Source organism: Amia ocellicauda, chromosome 6, assembly GCF_036373705.1.
Source record: "Amia ocellicauda isolate fAmiCal2 chromosome 6, fAmiCal2.hap1, whole genome shotgun sequence".
In the NCBI taxonomy this organism is placed as follows: domain Eukaryota; kingdom Metazoa; phylum Chordata; class Actinopteri; order Amiiformes; family Amiidae; genus Amia; species Amia ocellicauda.
In genome coordinates, this window is record NC_089855.1 from 11,058,059 (window position 1) to 11,075,292 (window position 17,234).

The following is a 17,234-nucleotide window of genomic DNA, read 5'->3' on the forward strand; positions in this document are numbered from 1 at the left end:
TCACTACCTGACCAAAGAACCTCACAGAGTCAACTGTTTCTATTCTGAAATCATGAGAACCACAATTATGGCACACAGAAGGAGGCCTTTCAACTAATTGTGTGGCTTGTTAAGGTCATTTTGTGCACCTGAATTAATTTAGGTTTCCCACACAAAGGAGTTAGAATACTTACACAATCCACTAAATTTAGCTCAGTTTATTATGGGAATTGTTTGCCTCAGTTTTCACAGCACACAGAGTATCTGTGTGGTGGCCCTGCATCCCTGAAAGAGAGAATAGCAGTACACATTGAATAACTAGAATGTATTAATTATCCACTTTGAGATGTCAAGATTTACCAAAAAGAAACAGAAAAGATACTTTAGTGATATAGTCACTTTGTTTCAGTTTCCATGCAGAGGTCAGCAGGTTTTCATCAAGTTTTCTACTTTTCTCCATTCAGTTTCACATACACGTGCCCCAGCCCCTGCCAATGAGAAACATCCCCATAACATGATGCTGCCACCAGGATGCTTCACAGAAAGGAAGGTGTTCTTTGGTTGATGCGCTGTGTTGGGTTTAACTTAACGCTTTGCAAGTTCGTTTAGTTTTGGCAGACTGTCAGCCACAGATGGCTACAGAATTTACCCTGTTTTTTTTCATACTTCAAACAGGACTCAAGGTAAGCTTTTCTGAGTAACATACAGGCCAGATTTGTGGAGTGCTTGGGATATTGTTGTCATAGTCACACTTTGACAAGTCCTGGCCATAAAAGCCCATAACTCTAAGTTGCCATTGGCTTCTTCGTAGCCTCTCTGATCAGTCTCCTTCTGGCTTGGTCATCCAATTTGGAAGGACGGCCTGGTTTAGTGAAGGGTCTTGGTGGTGCCACACCTCCCACTTCTCAATAATCATCTTGACCGTGTTCCAAGGGATATTCAAGGCCTCTGATGGGTATAAAAAAATAAAACAAACACCGGTCTCCTGATCTGTACCTTTCAACAACTTTGTCCCCGAGTTCTTGTGAAAGCTCCTTGGTGCTCATGCTTGAGTCCTTGCTTTGAAATGCAGTACTCAGCAGAGGGAACCTACAGGAGCTGCTGCATTTATCCTGAAATCAATGAATCACTACAATTTAGCACAGATGGAGGCCACTTAACTTGGTGTGCGATTTTGAAGGTGATTGGTTACCCCTGAGCTAATTTAGGATTATTACAAAGGGCATAGACACTTATCCAAACAAGCCATTTCAGTTTTTATTTTTAAATCAATTTTCAACAAATATTCTAGAACGTTTTTCACTTGGAAGTTGTGGGGTAGGAAGCGTAGATAAATAAAAATATATTTAATTCCTGGCAATAAGACAACAGAAGATGAACATATTGGCACTTTATTATTAAATGCATATTTGTGAAGTGTGTGTCAGCTCCTAGTGAAACTATAAACTATCATAAAAGACAATAGAAAAATTAATTAAATCAACCCTCGCTAATAAAGCCTTTTTTGCTAATGTACAACCAAATAATCGGAGTGCAATTTCCCAGTAAAGAAAATAAAGGCTTGTGAGAGTTCATCGATCTTTCAGTGCATTTTATTACCAATGATAAAGGATCTGAGTAAAAAGTGTGTTTGAAATATCTTTGGTTTTAAAACAAATAATATGAGTAAGGTTTACAATATCAAGAGATGCATGAAATATTGCTTTACAGAGGACAAGCCATCTTTGGAATATCCAGAAAACGTATTAAAATACAAATCATCTTTCATTAAAATCTATACATATAAATAAATAATGACAGAGACTGTTTTAAAATTTATTGGGAGACATTCCTTATACAGTGTTCAAGACAATACCAGGCATTAATTAATAGAAAAAAATAGGGTGATGATGTAACTAAAAACAAAGCAACACCACCACATACAAACATTAAACTTCTACTCAGATTACTCTGACAAATATTAACAAAAAGGATATTTTTATGTCAGGAATAAGCAGCGATACAAATAAATGTCTCGAAATAGTCATTTTAAATACATTGCTATTTAGTTTTGTTTCATTTGTGCGTTGCGAGTGTACCGTTATGCAAGTGTTTTAAAAGTTTAAATGTGACACCGGCAATTTCTTCAACCCTGATAAGTTAAATGATCTCCATTTTAAAGCTAGATAATAAAAATCTTTTTTCGGCTGCTTTTCTCTTAACAAGAAAGGCACGGGACGATTATAATTTAGAAGCAGGAGACAGTAAACCCACTGGAGGGTTCCCTTTGAGTCTATGGGATCGGATTGCCTGGATTCAGTCTCAAGACTGTAGCGCTGCCTGTTCCTTCTCCTTAGCTTTGAGTTCCTGTTTGTACCTGTGGGAGAAGGGACAGAAAGAACCATCCTTAAGCACGGTCAGTTCATTAAAGAAAGAACATTACTACAGTCACTTGTAGAATAGCCTATTTATTCTTTTTTTTTTTACTTAAAATGTATGGTTTCCATTCAAATACCATCACTGATTGAAATGGGAATATTTTTCTCCCCCTTTAATGCTGTAGAGATACAAGAGAGCTCTGTGGTGAATGGAAATGCATGACCTGCAAGTTTTCAGAAGCCGAGACATCCTGTATTTCCTAACTGTGCGAACCTCATGCTTATAAAATCACAGTGCATCTAGGAAACCGATAAGGGAAGCTTACTTAGAACAAGATATGGCCGTTTAAAGACAAAAAAGAAGCAGAAGCAGAAATATAGTCAGGACAAAGTCAAGTACCACAGTATTTTTACAGATTGTTTAAACAGATCACCTGACCTCTTTTTACCAATATGGAATTTGTGTTATACGTACATGTATATTTTAAAGCGAGATCTCCAGTAACTAAAATGTGTCGGACAATGCCGAGATTACAACAATGATTTAATACATTTAAATGTAATTCATGTTTTTGCATGGTGAACACACTTTTCTACTGATTTTCTGAGCTCCCAATTCAAAATATACCATTTAAATACCATTATGAGGTGGTTTCACTGACTCGTCATAGCAGAAGTCTTGAAGTATCCAATTTTACATAGAGTCTCATCAAGGTTGGTGAAACCAATAAAATGAACATTTACTTTGATCCCTGCTGCTTTCGCCTATTTATTAAAGCCACCGAAGCGATCTTACCCTCTGTAGGAGACATTTTTTATATTTTAGCAAATTATGTTCATACACTTTCACCCCTGGATGACTAAAGGTCAACCTTCTAACAACAACAAAAAACAGCTTTTCCTTTCTTTTCCAATTCAGCTGTATATACTGCATTTTTCTAATTATTATAACCTGTTTCACCAGTATGCGTAGGAAAGTGAAATGTCTGACCCACATTGAATCTTGGACAGACAAATATCAAATAATTGAGTTGAATGCCTTTCTAGAAGTTAGATATTTATAAAAACTGACATGACTATGTGAAAGATGCACAATCTGAGAGGCAGGATCCGTCTGGTCTCGATATAGTGTTGGCATTTTCTATGGAAAGAGTGACACTTACTTCCAGATTCGGTAGAGCTGAGAGCTGCCAGCACAACCTACAAAGAAGTTAACAGCAAAGAGGTTCCAGTTTTTGGGAATAATCACCAAAGAATATCTGGACCATATTAAACCTGTAGAGAAAGGGGAAAAAAGTAAGGTCTTAATACATTTTATTCTCACTGAAATATACAATCATACCTGTGCTGAAGATTCCAACTTCCAACCAATTAGATAATGAAGATATTTTGCACACTTCTCACATATATCCACCCGTGTGCTTACTGTATGTGCAATACAAAAATAACACTTAATCGCACAGGACATGATCATAAATCCAGCGCTGGTTGTAATGCCTGCAGAATATCACTCTAGAAAAAGTTAACCATACTTGGACACCAAGTGTACACCCATCCAGATGTATGCGTGTGTGTGTGTGTGTGTGTGTGTGTGTGTGTGTGTGTGTGTGTGCGTGGTGGAGGGGTCTTGCTAAGAGCAATGCATCGGTTGTAACAGAGTACATAGCACTTTACAGATAGCTCTTTAGGTTGAGATGTATTTTATGAAAGCAGGGCACATCCACAGGGTATACTGCACACCACACAGAGACCTTATTTTGTACTTCCTGCATTTAATGCTGCAGTAGGGATGGTCAAAGATAGACAAGCCAACAAGAGAGCAGAGAGTGTAGGCTGTATAAAGATTTACACCTGCACTTTATAACATTTCATCAGCTGGGTTTGGAAACTAACCGCTTTATAAACTAAACCAGTCAGTCATAAAACCTGAAATGTGTACAGTGCCCTGAACTCTACCCAGTTTGAGAGCTTCAAGAATAACCAGATAACTAGTCTTGATTTTTAGATGGCAGCAAAGAATGATAGTTCATTTTTCATTTTGGTGATGCCACTTCGAGTAAACTGCCACATCTGGATCCAAGCAATGCAGCCTCCATGTTATAGGTACAGCATACAAACCGACAATTGGTGAGATATTAAGACTGGGGGAAACTCAGCAGCCTTTAGAGATTCTTGCTCTTGTGTTGGGGTTTAACAGTGGAGTGAGACAAAGCTTCAGAAACAAATGCATATGTTAGAGGTTCATATGCACATCAATATAATATTAAATCAGCGTGGTTAGAATTCAAGGTGATTTTCTTATAATAAGATTTGCCTAACATTTTCCAGCTCTTCAGCTAGCATGACCAAATAAAGTTGTAATTGGCTGAACCCCACCCATATAATGAATACAAAATGTAAATTATTACCTGTGGCTGTCAGTACGCAGGACTGAGAGGTACTGAGTTTTTCTGCAGGTCGGGTCATATCTGCCAGGCCAGCAGCTACCAAACCCTGGAAACAGAGTATCAGTTAGAGCCTACTCCCACCAACTGATCAGGACACCACACAGGCCCCGGGGTTGTGCAACAGATAGAAGTCATTTTGAAACAATTTCTGTAAAACAGAGAACATCGTCCTTTCTGACTTGTGAAATTTGAAGTAGCAATATTTCAGGTAAACAAACAAACAAAAACATACAGCCCAATAACAGATTATACTTATTTTATAAACCGTAAAAAGACACTTACCCATTTAAATACTGGTGCCCAGAAGAAAACTGTTTTTGGCCCTGTGGATAAGAGATAGATAAAAATGTATCAAATCAATTAAGTTGTACAACTAGAAGAAAACATAAATAATCTCTTAACTCATACTATGACATGCAGTAAAGTAAGAGATGAATGTAAAATTACTTTCATTTGAACAGAAGCGTTCATATTGTAAACATTTCATGTAGGGCTGGTTTCACAGACCCAAATTAGCACTAGTCATGGGCTTCCCAATGTTATTTTAGGTAGAGTAGGTCCTAGACTAGTGCTAAACGTGGTCTGTGAAACCAGCCATTAGTGTTTAGAAGATAATCCTAGATCAAGACGTTAACCTTTCCACAGAGGGGTGCTAGCTCTTACTAAGCGTGATGCTCATTTTAAGAAGATAACTGCTGACAAACGTAATGTCAATTACAGATCACTGAACAGATCAAATACAACCAAAAACATCACAAAGCGCATTATACTGCTGTGTCAATCTCATTGTGTACAGTTTCTTAGAGGTACTTAATGCCCTAATTCAGTCAAATAAATGATGCATACATAGAACCTAAAAATACTAGGCCTAATATATAATATAAATGTGCAAAACAGATTTGTTTCTAAAATAACAAATACCTTTTGAATATCAGCAAAATACAGAGAAAAATGTGACTCAGTAGATGCCGGTTACTTTCATGTTAACAGCACTTAATACATTTCAGATTATATTTTTGCTCTAAAAGACAGTCGTGCCCTTCAATCCAAAGCCTCAAGACCAATTCCTTTCTTTTAGAGGAAGTATTCCACATTTTAAATTGATGGAGTGAGCCTAGAGCCCTCAGCCAATCAGTGTGGGGGGAGTTGGCCCAGTCCCGCCTACTCAGTCACATGCAAGGAATGTCCTCAGTCAACTTTGTTCAAGGGAGACAATATTAACTGTTGGTTTAGGATCACAAGTGAAGGGAAACGGTTTCATCAGATTATGCAGTGATAACCCCATACAAATAGATCACCGGCCCTGGAATTGGGTAAGGGGTCAAGCATGTTTTGCAGTGATTCATCCTATTAATAGTGTAACTTGCTTAGAATTTCAAAATACACAACATTAAGAACAAAAACAGACAACAGGTGCACTAGCCTATATATCCACTACAAGCACAAACAAATATATCGTGCAATAATAGTAATAATAATAGTACTACTCCAAACCCCCTCCCCAGATGCTAAAAACACATCTAGAGCAGCAGAATTTGCCTTACAAGTGAAAGGTATGAGAATACACTACCTATGCTCAGAGTGTAGGCCGAGTTCTAGACTGGCCTGATCGAAAGAACAGATGGTGAAAGTATCAAATTATATTATGGATATCAAAAGCAAAGAATCGGTTCTATGATAGATGTTTCGGGGCAACGATAATTTGTGTCTTTGTTTTCTCCCAGAATCTGAGGATTGCTTTCCTCAATACTTCATCCTGTACAAAAAGTGCATAAATTCAAATATTAGGGTGTCCTTTTTGCTTGATTGAAAGTGCATGTGTGTTTGTAATATTGAGACAATGTAGTTACAGCAGACATGCAAAACGAATAAAACAGTGACATTTACAACTTGGGATGAGTAGAAGGAAGGGAGTGTTTACAGGTTTTACTTTCAGCCCCTAATTGTGTTGTGTCCGACTTTGAAGCAGACTTATTACTGAAAAACAGGTTTCACTGCATTATTTAAACAACTATTTTATTATGGTAATATATATTTGACACTTTTTTTTCAATCCAGTATGGTTCTATAAAAAGTCTAACTCTATACCTGTACAGCAAATTCTAGGACACACAATGCTGCTCATAATACACCATCTAGCAATTAAAATATTTGTGTATAATAACGATTGTATAAATTGAAGAACACTTTTTCCATGGTATGCAGATAGAAGGCCTTGCTGCTTTTCCTTAAATGCAGCTTGGCCATTTGACACAACATTATATATCTGCAAGGTGGCATAAAGGTCTTGTGGACAGATTTCAACAAAACTATAAACACTGACATGTGAGCTACCTGAAGGATGAAGTATTCTGTGTCCTAGTGTATATTTTCACCTTCTGGATGACGCATCTTATGCAATATAGCAAATGTGTGCATCTTAAAAGAAACTTAAATGAATGTAAACAAGATAACATTAAAATCACAGTTCACTTCTGACTGTGCCTGACACCTAACTTTGTCTTGGTTAACCACAGATTATTCACCTACAGTAGACGTTTATATTCTACACTATCGAGTAACGTTATTCAATATACAGATTCCTGCAAACAAAGTTGTAGACAGCTGGTTCTGAATTAAATCCACTGATTTCAATTATGCATCATGTAAAAGAGCATGCGTAAACAGTTCACTGAAACGGAAACACACCAAAGACGTTGATCTTTTTCAAAAGCAGGCCGTGTAATATGAATTGCAACCCAGCTATATTTGCACCAACCAAATTAGGATTATTCATGTGATGAATACAATAATAATTTGAGATTATATTAGGCAGACTTTAAAAAGGATCCTCCTAATATCAATTTGGTGTCAAAGTGCCTGCAACCTTATTGAGTGGCATAAACTGAAACCACACAAGAGCAGCTATTGTTTGACACGGTCACTCCTAGATACATAGGCAGCTCAACAATAATAAGGTCAAACAAATGGCGTGACTTAAAAATCCCAACATAACATTGTTGCAATACATTAAAAACATGATGTCAATCTGTATTGGCCAATGCATGAGTCAATAAAAAACATCCCAGTATTGATCCTACCCCCCAAAGTACCTAATTCCCTTACATTTGTTTATATTAATACATGTCAGAAGATTGAGTTGACAAATCTGAGCTCACTGGCTTTACTGGACCAATCAACGTGCACACAGTGTGTGAAGTGTCCCGATTCAGTCTTAAGACTAAACATAGTGAGCAGGACGACATATATCAATATACCACAGTATTTTCATAGAAGCAAATATCCGGTGTCAAAAAGCAACACGTTATGCTATTTCGACAGAGCCGTAGTGTTAAAACGCGCCACCATTACCTGCTGGATGGTTGTAAATGGGTCTCAGTTTAGCCGGCAAAATATGCTCGATTTTGTCCAGCATCCTGTGGTAGGAAGCTCGGAGCCCGATCGCAGCCATTTCTGGTACTGAAGTGAACGAAAAAAGCCACTAGACTGAAGAGCACTATGGAGGGTAGAGCAACCTTACTGGTACTGTAGTAGAGACCTAAGGCAAATAACAATCACACAACAATGGTCCCTATCTATGGCTTATTTTCCCCCAGCTGATGCCCTACTTTCGACCTTCCAGTGTAAGCCCTTTATATTGTCCTTTACGCTCCCTCCTACTGACAGGAGGCAGTACAGACTAGCATCACGGGAGAGACGGTGGTGTTTTAGGAAGTCGGAGCAAGAATCACTAAAGCGCGGTGCAACCGAACCCCCAACAAGCGCGTCTCTGATTGGCCAAGTCCAGCCCAACCCCCCAGCTGATTGGTCCATCGTTTACGGACAGGACTGGACTTGATGCTGTAGGAAATCCACATTCTTTTTCGACTCCTCACTTTTCACGTCAAATTAGTTTTATTATATATATATATATATATATATATATATATATATATATATATAATACAAATCTGGCACATAATTGGATGACTTTGAATATAAACCGAGCTGCAATAAGTAGTACACACACAACTATGGCCAATGTTTTAAACCTCAAAAAAACATGTCCTTTCTATAGCTCTGAAAAATATTGATATTCTTTCAGAACACTGGTTTCTTTGAATCGTCTTGCATCTTGTGTTTTGATAGTGATTGCTGAACTTAGAAAGTGTTTGAACCAACATGGCGACACAACAACAGTTTCTTCAGCGGCCCGGATTTCAAAGCAGTATTCTCGAAACCCACTAATAAAAAATCAGGTTCGCGATCCATTTGTTAGCGAAGCACGTTACGCTAGTAGCGTGAAGAACTTCTCAAGCTTAGACCTTACGTCATCGAAAATAAAAAAAACATCCTCCCGTCCCCCTTCCGAGATCTCGCGTTGTTGTGTGGACGCCGCTCATTGGCTGTTAGATTCGCTGGGGCTGGAGGAAGGAGAGAAGTAAATAACAAACACAGTCGGGGACACCGAGGCTGTGATGTGGGACGGAGACGGAGACTCGGGGTGATTTAACACACGACACAACGGATTGAAAGACCAGCAACGACACCTGAGGAAAAACGACCCCCGGGGGGAATGGATTCCTAGTTATTTCAATGTTATGTTTACAAGGAAGAGGTTTTGAGCACCATGTCCTGCTCCGGTAACCTGCTTTGGGACGTGAGAAAGCGCTCTATCGGGTTTGATCAACCTAATGCCGTCAGGATTAACTACCTAGGTAAGAAACACGGAGGTGGCGAAACTCACCCCGCTGCTCTAATGCTAATGCGATTCCCGTTCACATGACAGCTGTCAAGCCGAGCCATTGGCCAAGTCTTGCCTTTTCTGCAGACCTTTTCCTTTTCGGTGGGTCTATTTAACGTGAAAACAAACGCTGATCGATATTGCTGTGCGTTCGAGTAACTGCGGTGAAGTTGGGCAGCCAGAGCCGCGCAGGGGGCGAGAGAAAGCCGGGCTCGCTGCGGATCTGCAGGCACTGTTTCTGGGCTGTTTTTAGGAGGCGTTTGGCATTTCCGCAGTTCGTCAGCACTACGGCTCTGTACTAGTATAACTCCTGCGAGGATTGACGTGCAAGTCCTGACTTGACACTGTGTAGCCCAGCTGTGGTCATCTTCATTACCCCTTGCATGGTTTTGCTACTTTACTGTACAGCACTTGCACCTTTATAGCATTGGAGCAATAACAACACTGCACCTGTTTTGTAGTGTGCATGGCAGCCAGCAAGGTTGGTGTGTTATTTATGACGAACATGTATAGTTGGTTGAACTTCAAATGCGTATTAGATTTTCCTATAGTTGAGTGAGTAGCTGTCCGTTAAATGGAAATGTATTCTGCAGTGGAGGATTTAAAATGTTCCCATAGTAGAAGTTATTCAGCATATGGTTAAGAAAAAAGCAACCCATACATCCCTGCATTATGATGCTTCCATGTTTCTGAATGCTAAACCTCACAAACCTTAAAATAACTCGCTTTGATATTAATTGAAAGACAAGAACACCTGTATAATATTTTAGCTTGATGCAATTTCCCACCATCAGTTCATTCAGGGATGTACCATTTTGTGGTAGGAGACCATCTCAAAACATCAATGAATACAATTGCATCAATCGCAAACGAAGACATGTTTTTCTTTAAAGAAACCCCAGAGAAATCCATGCATCACCCCACACCCCCTCACATTTTCTCTTTATGAATTGTGACAGGCAGAATCGCTTCATGTGAATTATGGACAAGTTTAGGTTACACCGAATTGCATGTCATATCATATCATATCATATCATGATATCGTTCATGTGTTACCTTTCTTTCTCCTGTTTTCGTAATCTTTCTCGGAAAAAAATAGAATAACACGAAATAAATACCCCATTACCTACTCCTCTTATACAGTTGTATTCATAACTTGCACAAGTGCTTTAGTTTGATGATATCCAGTGTATAATGAATGGAGGATTGGAGGAGCACATAAAATCATAAAATCCAGGGTTGTCACAAAGGGCTGAAATCTATCCATTATTCTGCAATGGAGGGTTTAAGATGCTCAAATAATAGAAGTTGGCCAGCATATGTGCCCAAAAAAACATAACATGTTCTCAGAAACACCTGCACTCTTTAATAACATGTTTCCACCCTGCATCTGAAAAGGTCTGGTTTAGTAGGTGTTTCAGAGCACTGGATCTACTTCATGACATAAGCTACCTACTCTTCAAAGTCTACTTGAGATAACATTTATGAAGTCATACTGCTTCTTATAGTGTAGTGGCACTGAATTTGTACTATACATGTACATTTTGCAATAATAATGATGATCTATACAGAAAACCCAATTTGTCTTATTTTAAGAATGGTCACCATTAGAAAGCATGATATACACATTTTCACTGTTCTTAGAATTTATTTATTTTGTGTATTTTTATTAGGAAAATGAAGATGAATTGAGTGTTTGCAGATATTTCTGGAGGGAAGTTTAAAAAATAATCCGCAAGCAATATTCTCTGGACTGCACTTCCACATAAATACAAATAACTATCTTAAGTTAAACTTATAGTCATTTCAACAGGCTGTGCCACTGTAATCAACACTGAATACCAGACCTGCATTCTTAGACAATTATACTATTTTCATGTAACTGATCATAATACAGAACTTTTTTGTATTATCAAAAATATAGTTCTGTGCAGAAAAATCACAATCTTTTAACCAATGGAAGAAAATATCATGTTTAGAATACTTTTTCAGTTCAGGTCCATAAGGTTTTTGTGCTAGGAGCATTCATTTCATAAATATCTGTCTCAATGTGTGTTCAGTATTTATTTGTTTAATTTTACGCATTTCGAATTTAGCCTTGCCACTATTACAGTATAAATGGGATAGACTTTGGGAACACATGATTATGAAAAATAATCCACTTCTCAGTGGCAGTGCCTGCATGGCCGATTTGTATTTATCTCATAGGGTGTGTGGCTTGTTGCCAAAGGATGAATAATTTATCATAATCCAGAGCTCCCCACTGTATATCGTGTACTTATCTCCATAGCTGTCTCTGAAGGATAAGCACCAAATTCCTATGCGCCATCACTAGCTGAAAGTTGGATAGAATCTGGCACTTTTCTAAAGTCTGTGTATTTACAAATGCTCATTTGATTGTCGAGTTATTGAGAAATAAATGAAATAACTGACTAAGATCATTTTGGGAGCATTGTTTTGTATGATATAATATTAGGAGCTTTATATTTCTTTTTTTTACCCAACACATTTTTAACAACTGTCATTGTGGAGAAAACTTACTAGTCTGATCATTGGTGTTTAAAATATTGTACAATCCAAAAGTAATGAGTTGAAATGGCCACATTCAAATTTAATTTGTGTTGTATGCTTTAAATAAAATATGAAGTGAATTATTATTGTAATATATCTCTTAGCATTGATTATTGTATAGTCTGGGTTTCCTAAGGTAATTCTAGACATATTTTTTATTTTAAAATATAAAAAAAGTTTAAAAGCAATTGATAAAAAAAATATTCCTTCAATTAGAATTAGAATTGACCATTTGCATTAAGGATGTTTTTATGCCTCTTTGGATGTGGTTCTTCTAATAACGGTTCTTAATATTATAATACATTTCCTATAGTTAAACCAGTGGATTATGCTATTGCATGTTTTCTTTACATTGTAAAGATGTAGACTTGACAAATTTAGAGTTTGAAATTTGTTCTCCACTTGGATGTGGGCACAACAGTGTGCTTAGATAGTAAATTGTGCTTAACAGGCATGTGTCCCAGGCAAACCTGAATTTGTGTCCTGTGACAGAACAGCGACCTCTCATTCAAAAAGGCCTTTGTTTGCAAACAGACTTGGGTCATAATGCCACACTGTTATGCAAAGGATGTCTTTGGAGTGGTTCTCATTTGAAATTCATGACAGACTTTTCTAAGCGTTTTTCTAAGTAGTTCCCTGTGGAACAGGTCCCAGTCATGCCTGTGCTGTCAAACAAAGATAATAGTATGTTTTCAATGACATTGGAAAGAGACTTTTACTTTCCATGTTCTCTCATATAGACTATTAATAATAATACAAGTTTTCAAAAAACAAAAACATGTAAATGGTGTACAAGAAGTGGCGATGTGTCAGCACTGAAGTGGATGTAATCACATATGGGTAGGATTGCAACATGAATATGGCCTGGCTGGTGTGTTATTTCAGGACGTCCTATTTTTCGGATGGTGTGGTAATTTATTGTTTAATAATTATTAATGTAATCTCATATTGTATTTGACACACAACCATGTTATTGAGCGTGAGTTTGAGTGTGGATTTGAACATCAGATACGCTCCCTTCACAAGCCTGGTCCCGTCTCGATTGCTGTCGCAGCTGTTGTGAGCTGTAAGCATAAACCCTCTATAGTATTGAAAGGGAAGGGTGGAGCGAAGTAGTTACGTTTCCATTGAGGAACTTGCTTTGGAAATGGGTTTTTTGTTATTTTCAGAAATGAACTAGAAGATGTACTATTTTAACAGTCAGTAGAAAATGGGTGTCAAAATATGTTTGGGATAAAGCACTGGTCCGTTGTAGAAATTGTGGAAATAAGAGATTATCCATGGAAATAGTTAGGACTGCTGTAATGTTTCTTAAGATAACTGGGAGTGACTGTTGTTGCTCCTTTTGCAGTTATTATTTTTTGTTTATGTTGTGGGAATCTGTCAATATATGGGCATGTGGCATGAGGCCATGTTTTTTTTATTTAGTTTTTTGTACTACCTCTTATGGCTTTTTTTTGGCTTTCCCCTACAACAGTACGATGATACTGCCATTCTGTCTGTTGCAAAGGGATGGTAAATCCCCGGCGTCCCACACCACAAATGGAATCGCCCTATGTATAGTGTTTTCTTCTTCATTCTGACAAAACTGAGGTAATTGACACTTCTTATGCCACTTGAAGTGATTTATTCATCACACTATGATAATTATTGCTACAATAGGATGTTGGGGTCTATAATTAGTTGTCTGACATAATTACATTTTTGATTACAAGATTGGGGATCCAACATTATTTAATTTGTTTCATATGGTGCTTTATTTAGATTAACAAAACCTCTTTGGGAAGTGGCCAGCAGAACGATTGATTCAGCTTCTTTGTCTTCCTGTACCTCTGTGACATACTGCTTTACTGTGTACAATTAATCTGTTACAGCCTTTAAACTAACGTCTTTGTGGAAATTATTTCACACTATAGAATGCCTTCCTCTGAACATTTTAAATGCAGTTGAATAACTGGAAAAACTTTGCATCAACTAAATGGGTCTATGCTAATTTGTTTTCACTAGATGAAACAAAGAAAATAGTTCTACAGTGCATGAATACACAAACATCTTTGCACATCATGCTTGTCTTGACATGTAAGGTGTACAGTATTACACATTACCTGTTTAGCATATTAAGCTATACTCATGATACAAAGCAGGAGGCACAGATTAGTGGTAATCTACTTTTGTAACACTACGTTGTACCGCTGGCACAAATGTGTTTGTTTTGGTTTGCTTGTTTTCTTTTTCTGGTAGGAACTTTTCTGCTTCACTTAATTTGCACTTAGGCAGAAAGCAACACTGATAGGGTATCTTTGGCAACAACAACAACAACAAAAAAGTTTTTGTTTTTTAATGTATTGTTTATTATTTTTTTATTATTATTATTAATAATTTTATTTTATATACAAGTATATTGTATAATTGTATTACTACTCTTCAGAGGCAAATTGATTGGAATCAATTGGTTCAGAACAGTAACTCCTCCGAAAGTGTAGTAAAATTGGCTTAGATCATTTTTGACAACCGCTGTGAAACATGCACCAGTGCTTCTCAACCCAAGTTCTGGGCACCAATAGTCCTGCTGGTATTTATTTACTTAACTGGCATCTTAACTGAACTAATAATATGCTTAAGTTGACTTTTTCAATCGAGAAGAATTAAAGTGCTTTGTATAATGAATGTATTAAACTTGAATCTATTTATAACTTAATTTGGCACACTAGCTAACAATCCTAATTTCAAATGATGTACATTAATTATTTTTGTCCATTTCTGATGTTAACAATGTAGTGTACGGCTTTTGCTGCCCTTTTCTCAAGTAAGTGAAAATGGTTTGGCATAGGCAAAGTGTAGCAAAGATGTTTCTTTGTAATGAGAATGTAAACCATGTGGCAAATAATTATCATCCATGCAATATCAATAACACTATGGTAATCTTATCAAATGCAATTCCATAACAATAGGCCTACTTACTGAAGCATTAACTTAAGTCACATCATACATTTTTATTTTTTTTATTTTTTTTCCCCCAATCGATGATAGTGTGGTCTGACATTTTCATAACTGTACATAACAATTTAAACCATAGCGTATGAGGCTTCAGGAGTGCTATTGTACTTTGCAATATCATTCCCAGTCAGTGTTGGAAGATCTCTCTGTAGACTGGAGCGTTGGTTTGCGGGGGACTGTCGGGAGAAGTGACACGCAGTCACTGAAATGCCATGCTGTTGTTCATCAAACGTAGTCTATTTTTAATAGCCCTGTCCAAGGTTATTTTAAGAACATATCTTCTCTTGTTAGCTGCAGCATTTAGAGTAACTTTATGTACTGAAAGATACATTGCATGAAAGGATGACTCTTTACTTTCTTAGTATTGTAATAAGATAGATATTTAACTTTGGTGGATCAATTTGTTATTTATAATTTTATGAACAGGAAAAAAACAGATTGTGTTAGACATTCTTGATTTAAATTACAGTTTAGACCCATCTATACACAATTCTGTACATAATTACTATAATGGGTGTAGGTGTAGAATAAGACCACAGAACAGATGGGAAGATGAAATAAGACATTTTGCAGGTGCTGGAAAAGGAGGACATAGATCAAAGCAAGTGAAAACATCTTGGGGAGGCCTTCATCCCACAGTGGATTAATAATGATGAGATAAAATACACACACACATATAGTACTTTAATTTATATAGACGGTACTTCAACTCTTTCTGGCTTAATCTACTAGTGATCATACATTGAGAATTTCTTGCCCCAAAGGTCAGGTCAGGCCAGGTTTCTAGCTATCAGTGTTCTTCTTTGGTGTGTCTGTTTTCACTCTTCCAACTCTTGGTAGGAAAAGTCACGTTCTGCTAGGCATTGAGCTTTGTATTATAGCATGTTGTTAGGAGCTGTCAGTGTTAATAGAGAGTGAATACACACAAAAGTGCTTGTAACCAGATCAGGGAGACAGGCTGCTGGGGAATCTAAATATAGATGTGGACTTGCCTGGAGTCAGGGTTTGTGGTATGTAAACCCCGATGAAGGTTAAAAAAGATTTACCTAACTAAGGCAGACAGCAGGTCTGTGTTGGTAGCACTGCAGTGCATTCCATGGCAGGACCAGGCTTTTTGTCCTTGGGTTGCTTTTAACTGCTATTCTGTTGTGTAAATTGTCCGGTTGCAATCTCGAGTTGACACTCCAGGAGACTGATTCTGCCGGGGAAAGGGGGCCTTGGAATTCCACTGACCTAACGGTGACATGAAGTGAGTGATGATGACGTGTCTGTTTAGCAGCATCAGGTTCATAAACAGCAGTGACATTTCAGAAACTCACAGCCCAGTCAGAATCACTTTTCATCTCTTGCCCCACATTTTATTTCACAACTGCTTTCCTGCTTCTCCCACGCATGTGGGCATTTTTAGTATCTAAACTATATGCTGCTGTGCTGAATTGTGGATAGTATGTACTCGGTAATTAAAACAATCACACTAAGATGGTGAAACTTGAATTGGGGAGATGGAGAATGACACTGTCAGTTGTATAAGACGGGCCAAATTAAGTTTAGCTCTTTGCAGAAGTAAAACTAATACCTAATACACACATGATGATACAATATTCACATTTTCTTTCATAACAAATAAATACAATTATTAAACATAAGGAAAGGAATTAAAAAATATATTTTTGCAATGGATGATACATGATAGATGTGGTGGAGATTAAAGCCTAATGAAACTCAGAAATGTAATCTTATACCAGTAAACCAAATTATATGAAAAAATCAAGGAATATACATATTTTATTATATATATATATACAGTTAGGTCCATAAATATTTGAACATTGACACAATTGTCATCATTTTGGTTCTATACGCCACCACAGTGGATTTGAGGAAACAATCAAGATGTGCTTTAAGTGAAGACTTTCATCTTTAATTTGAGAGTAATTCCATCCAAACTGGGTGAACGGTGTAGGAAATACACCAAAGCTGCAGTCCAGGCCTGGCAGAGCATCACCAGGGAAGAAACCCAGCATCTGGTGATGTCTATGGGTTGCAGACTTCAGGCAGTTATTGACTGCAAAGGATTTGCAACCAAGTATTGAAACTCACCATTTAATTCATGATTATGTTAGTTCATCCAAATACTTTTGAGCCCCTAAATTAGGGGGA

The 17,234-nt window shown here is 37.4% G+C and overlaps 2 protein-coding genes across 6 annotated transcripts in view; one reads left to right on the forward strand and one right to left on the reverse strand.

Annotated features, from left to right (window-relative positions):
* Positions 1–1,780: 1,780 nt before the first annotated feature.
* mpc2b (mitochondrial pyruvate carrier 2b) lies at positions 1,781–8,491 on the reverse strand. The gene is made up of 5 exons (XM_066706117.1): positions 8,135–8,491; positions 5,066–5,106; positions 4,745–4,829; positions 3,500–3,611; positions 1,781–2,335 (listed from the first exon to the last, which is right to left on the reverse strand). Exons 1-5 carry the CDS (start codon positions 8,232–8,234, stop codon positions 2,281–2,283), a joined length of 393 nt encoding a protein of 130 aa, XP_066562214.1. The 5' UTR covers positions 8,235–8,491; the 3' UTR covers positions 1,781–2,280.
* A 706-nt stretch (positions 8,492–9,197) lies between these two features.
* Positions 9,198–17,234, forward strand: part of dcaf6 (ddb1 and cul4 associated factor 6) — a 40,662-nt gene continuing 32,625 nt past the window's right edge. For 3 of the 5 annotated variants that reach the window (XM_066706119.1, XM_066706121.1, XM_066706122.1), the window contains exon 1: positions 9,199–9,480. In XM_066706119.1, coding sequence (XP_066562216.1) covers positions 9,393–9,480 — 88 coding nt within the window. In that variant the 5' untranslated portion in view covers positions 9,199–9,392. Of the gene's footprint in view, positions 9,481–17,234 lie in introns of all 5 variants that reach the window. The other 2 variants (XM_066706118.1, XM_066706120.1) reach the window with 1 other exon arrangement.

Excerpts from the sequence above, each read along its gene's own strand:
- mpc2b (XM_066706117.1), bottom strand. The coding sequence starts at position 8,234 with ATGGCTGCGATCGGGCTCCGAGCTTCCTACCACAGGATGCTGGACAAA. Across the intron at positions 4,830-5,065 it reads GGGCACCAGTATTTAAATGG|GGTTTGGTAGCTGCTGGCCT; the intron begins GTAAGTGTCTTT and ends CTCTGTTTCCAG. Across the intron at positions 3,612-4,744 it reads CTGCGTACTGACAGCCACAG|GTTTAATATGGTCCAGATAT; the intron begins GTAATAATTTAC and ends CTTTCTCTACAG.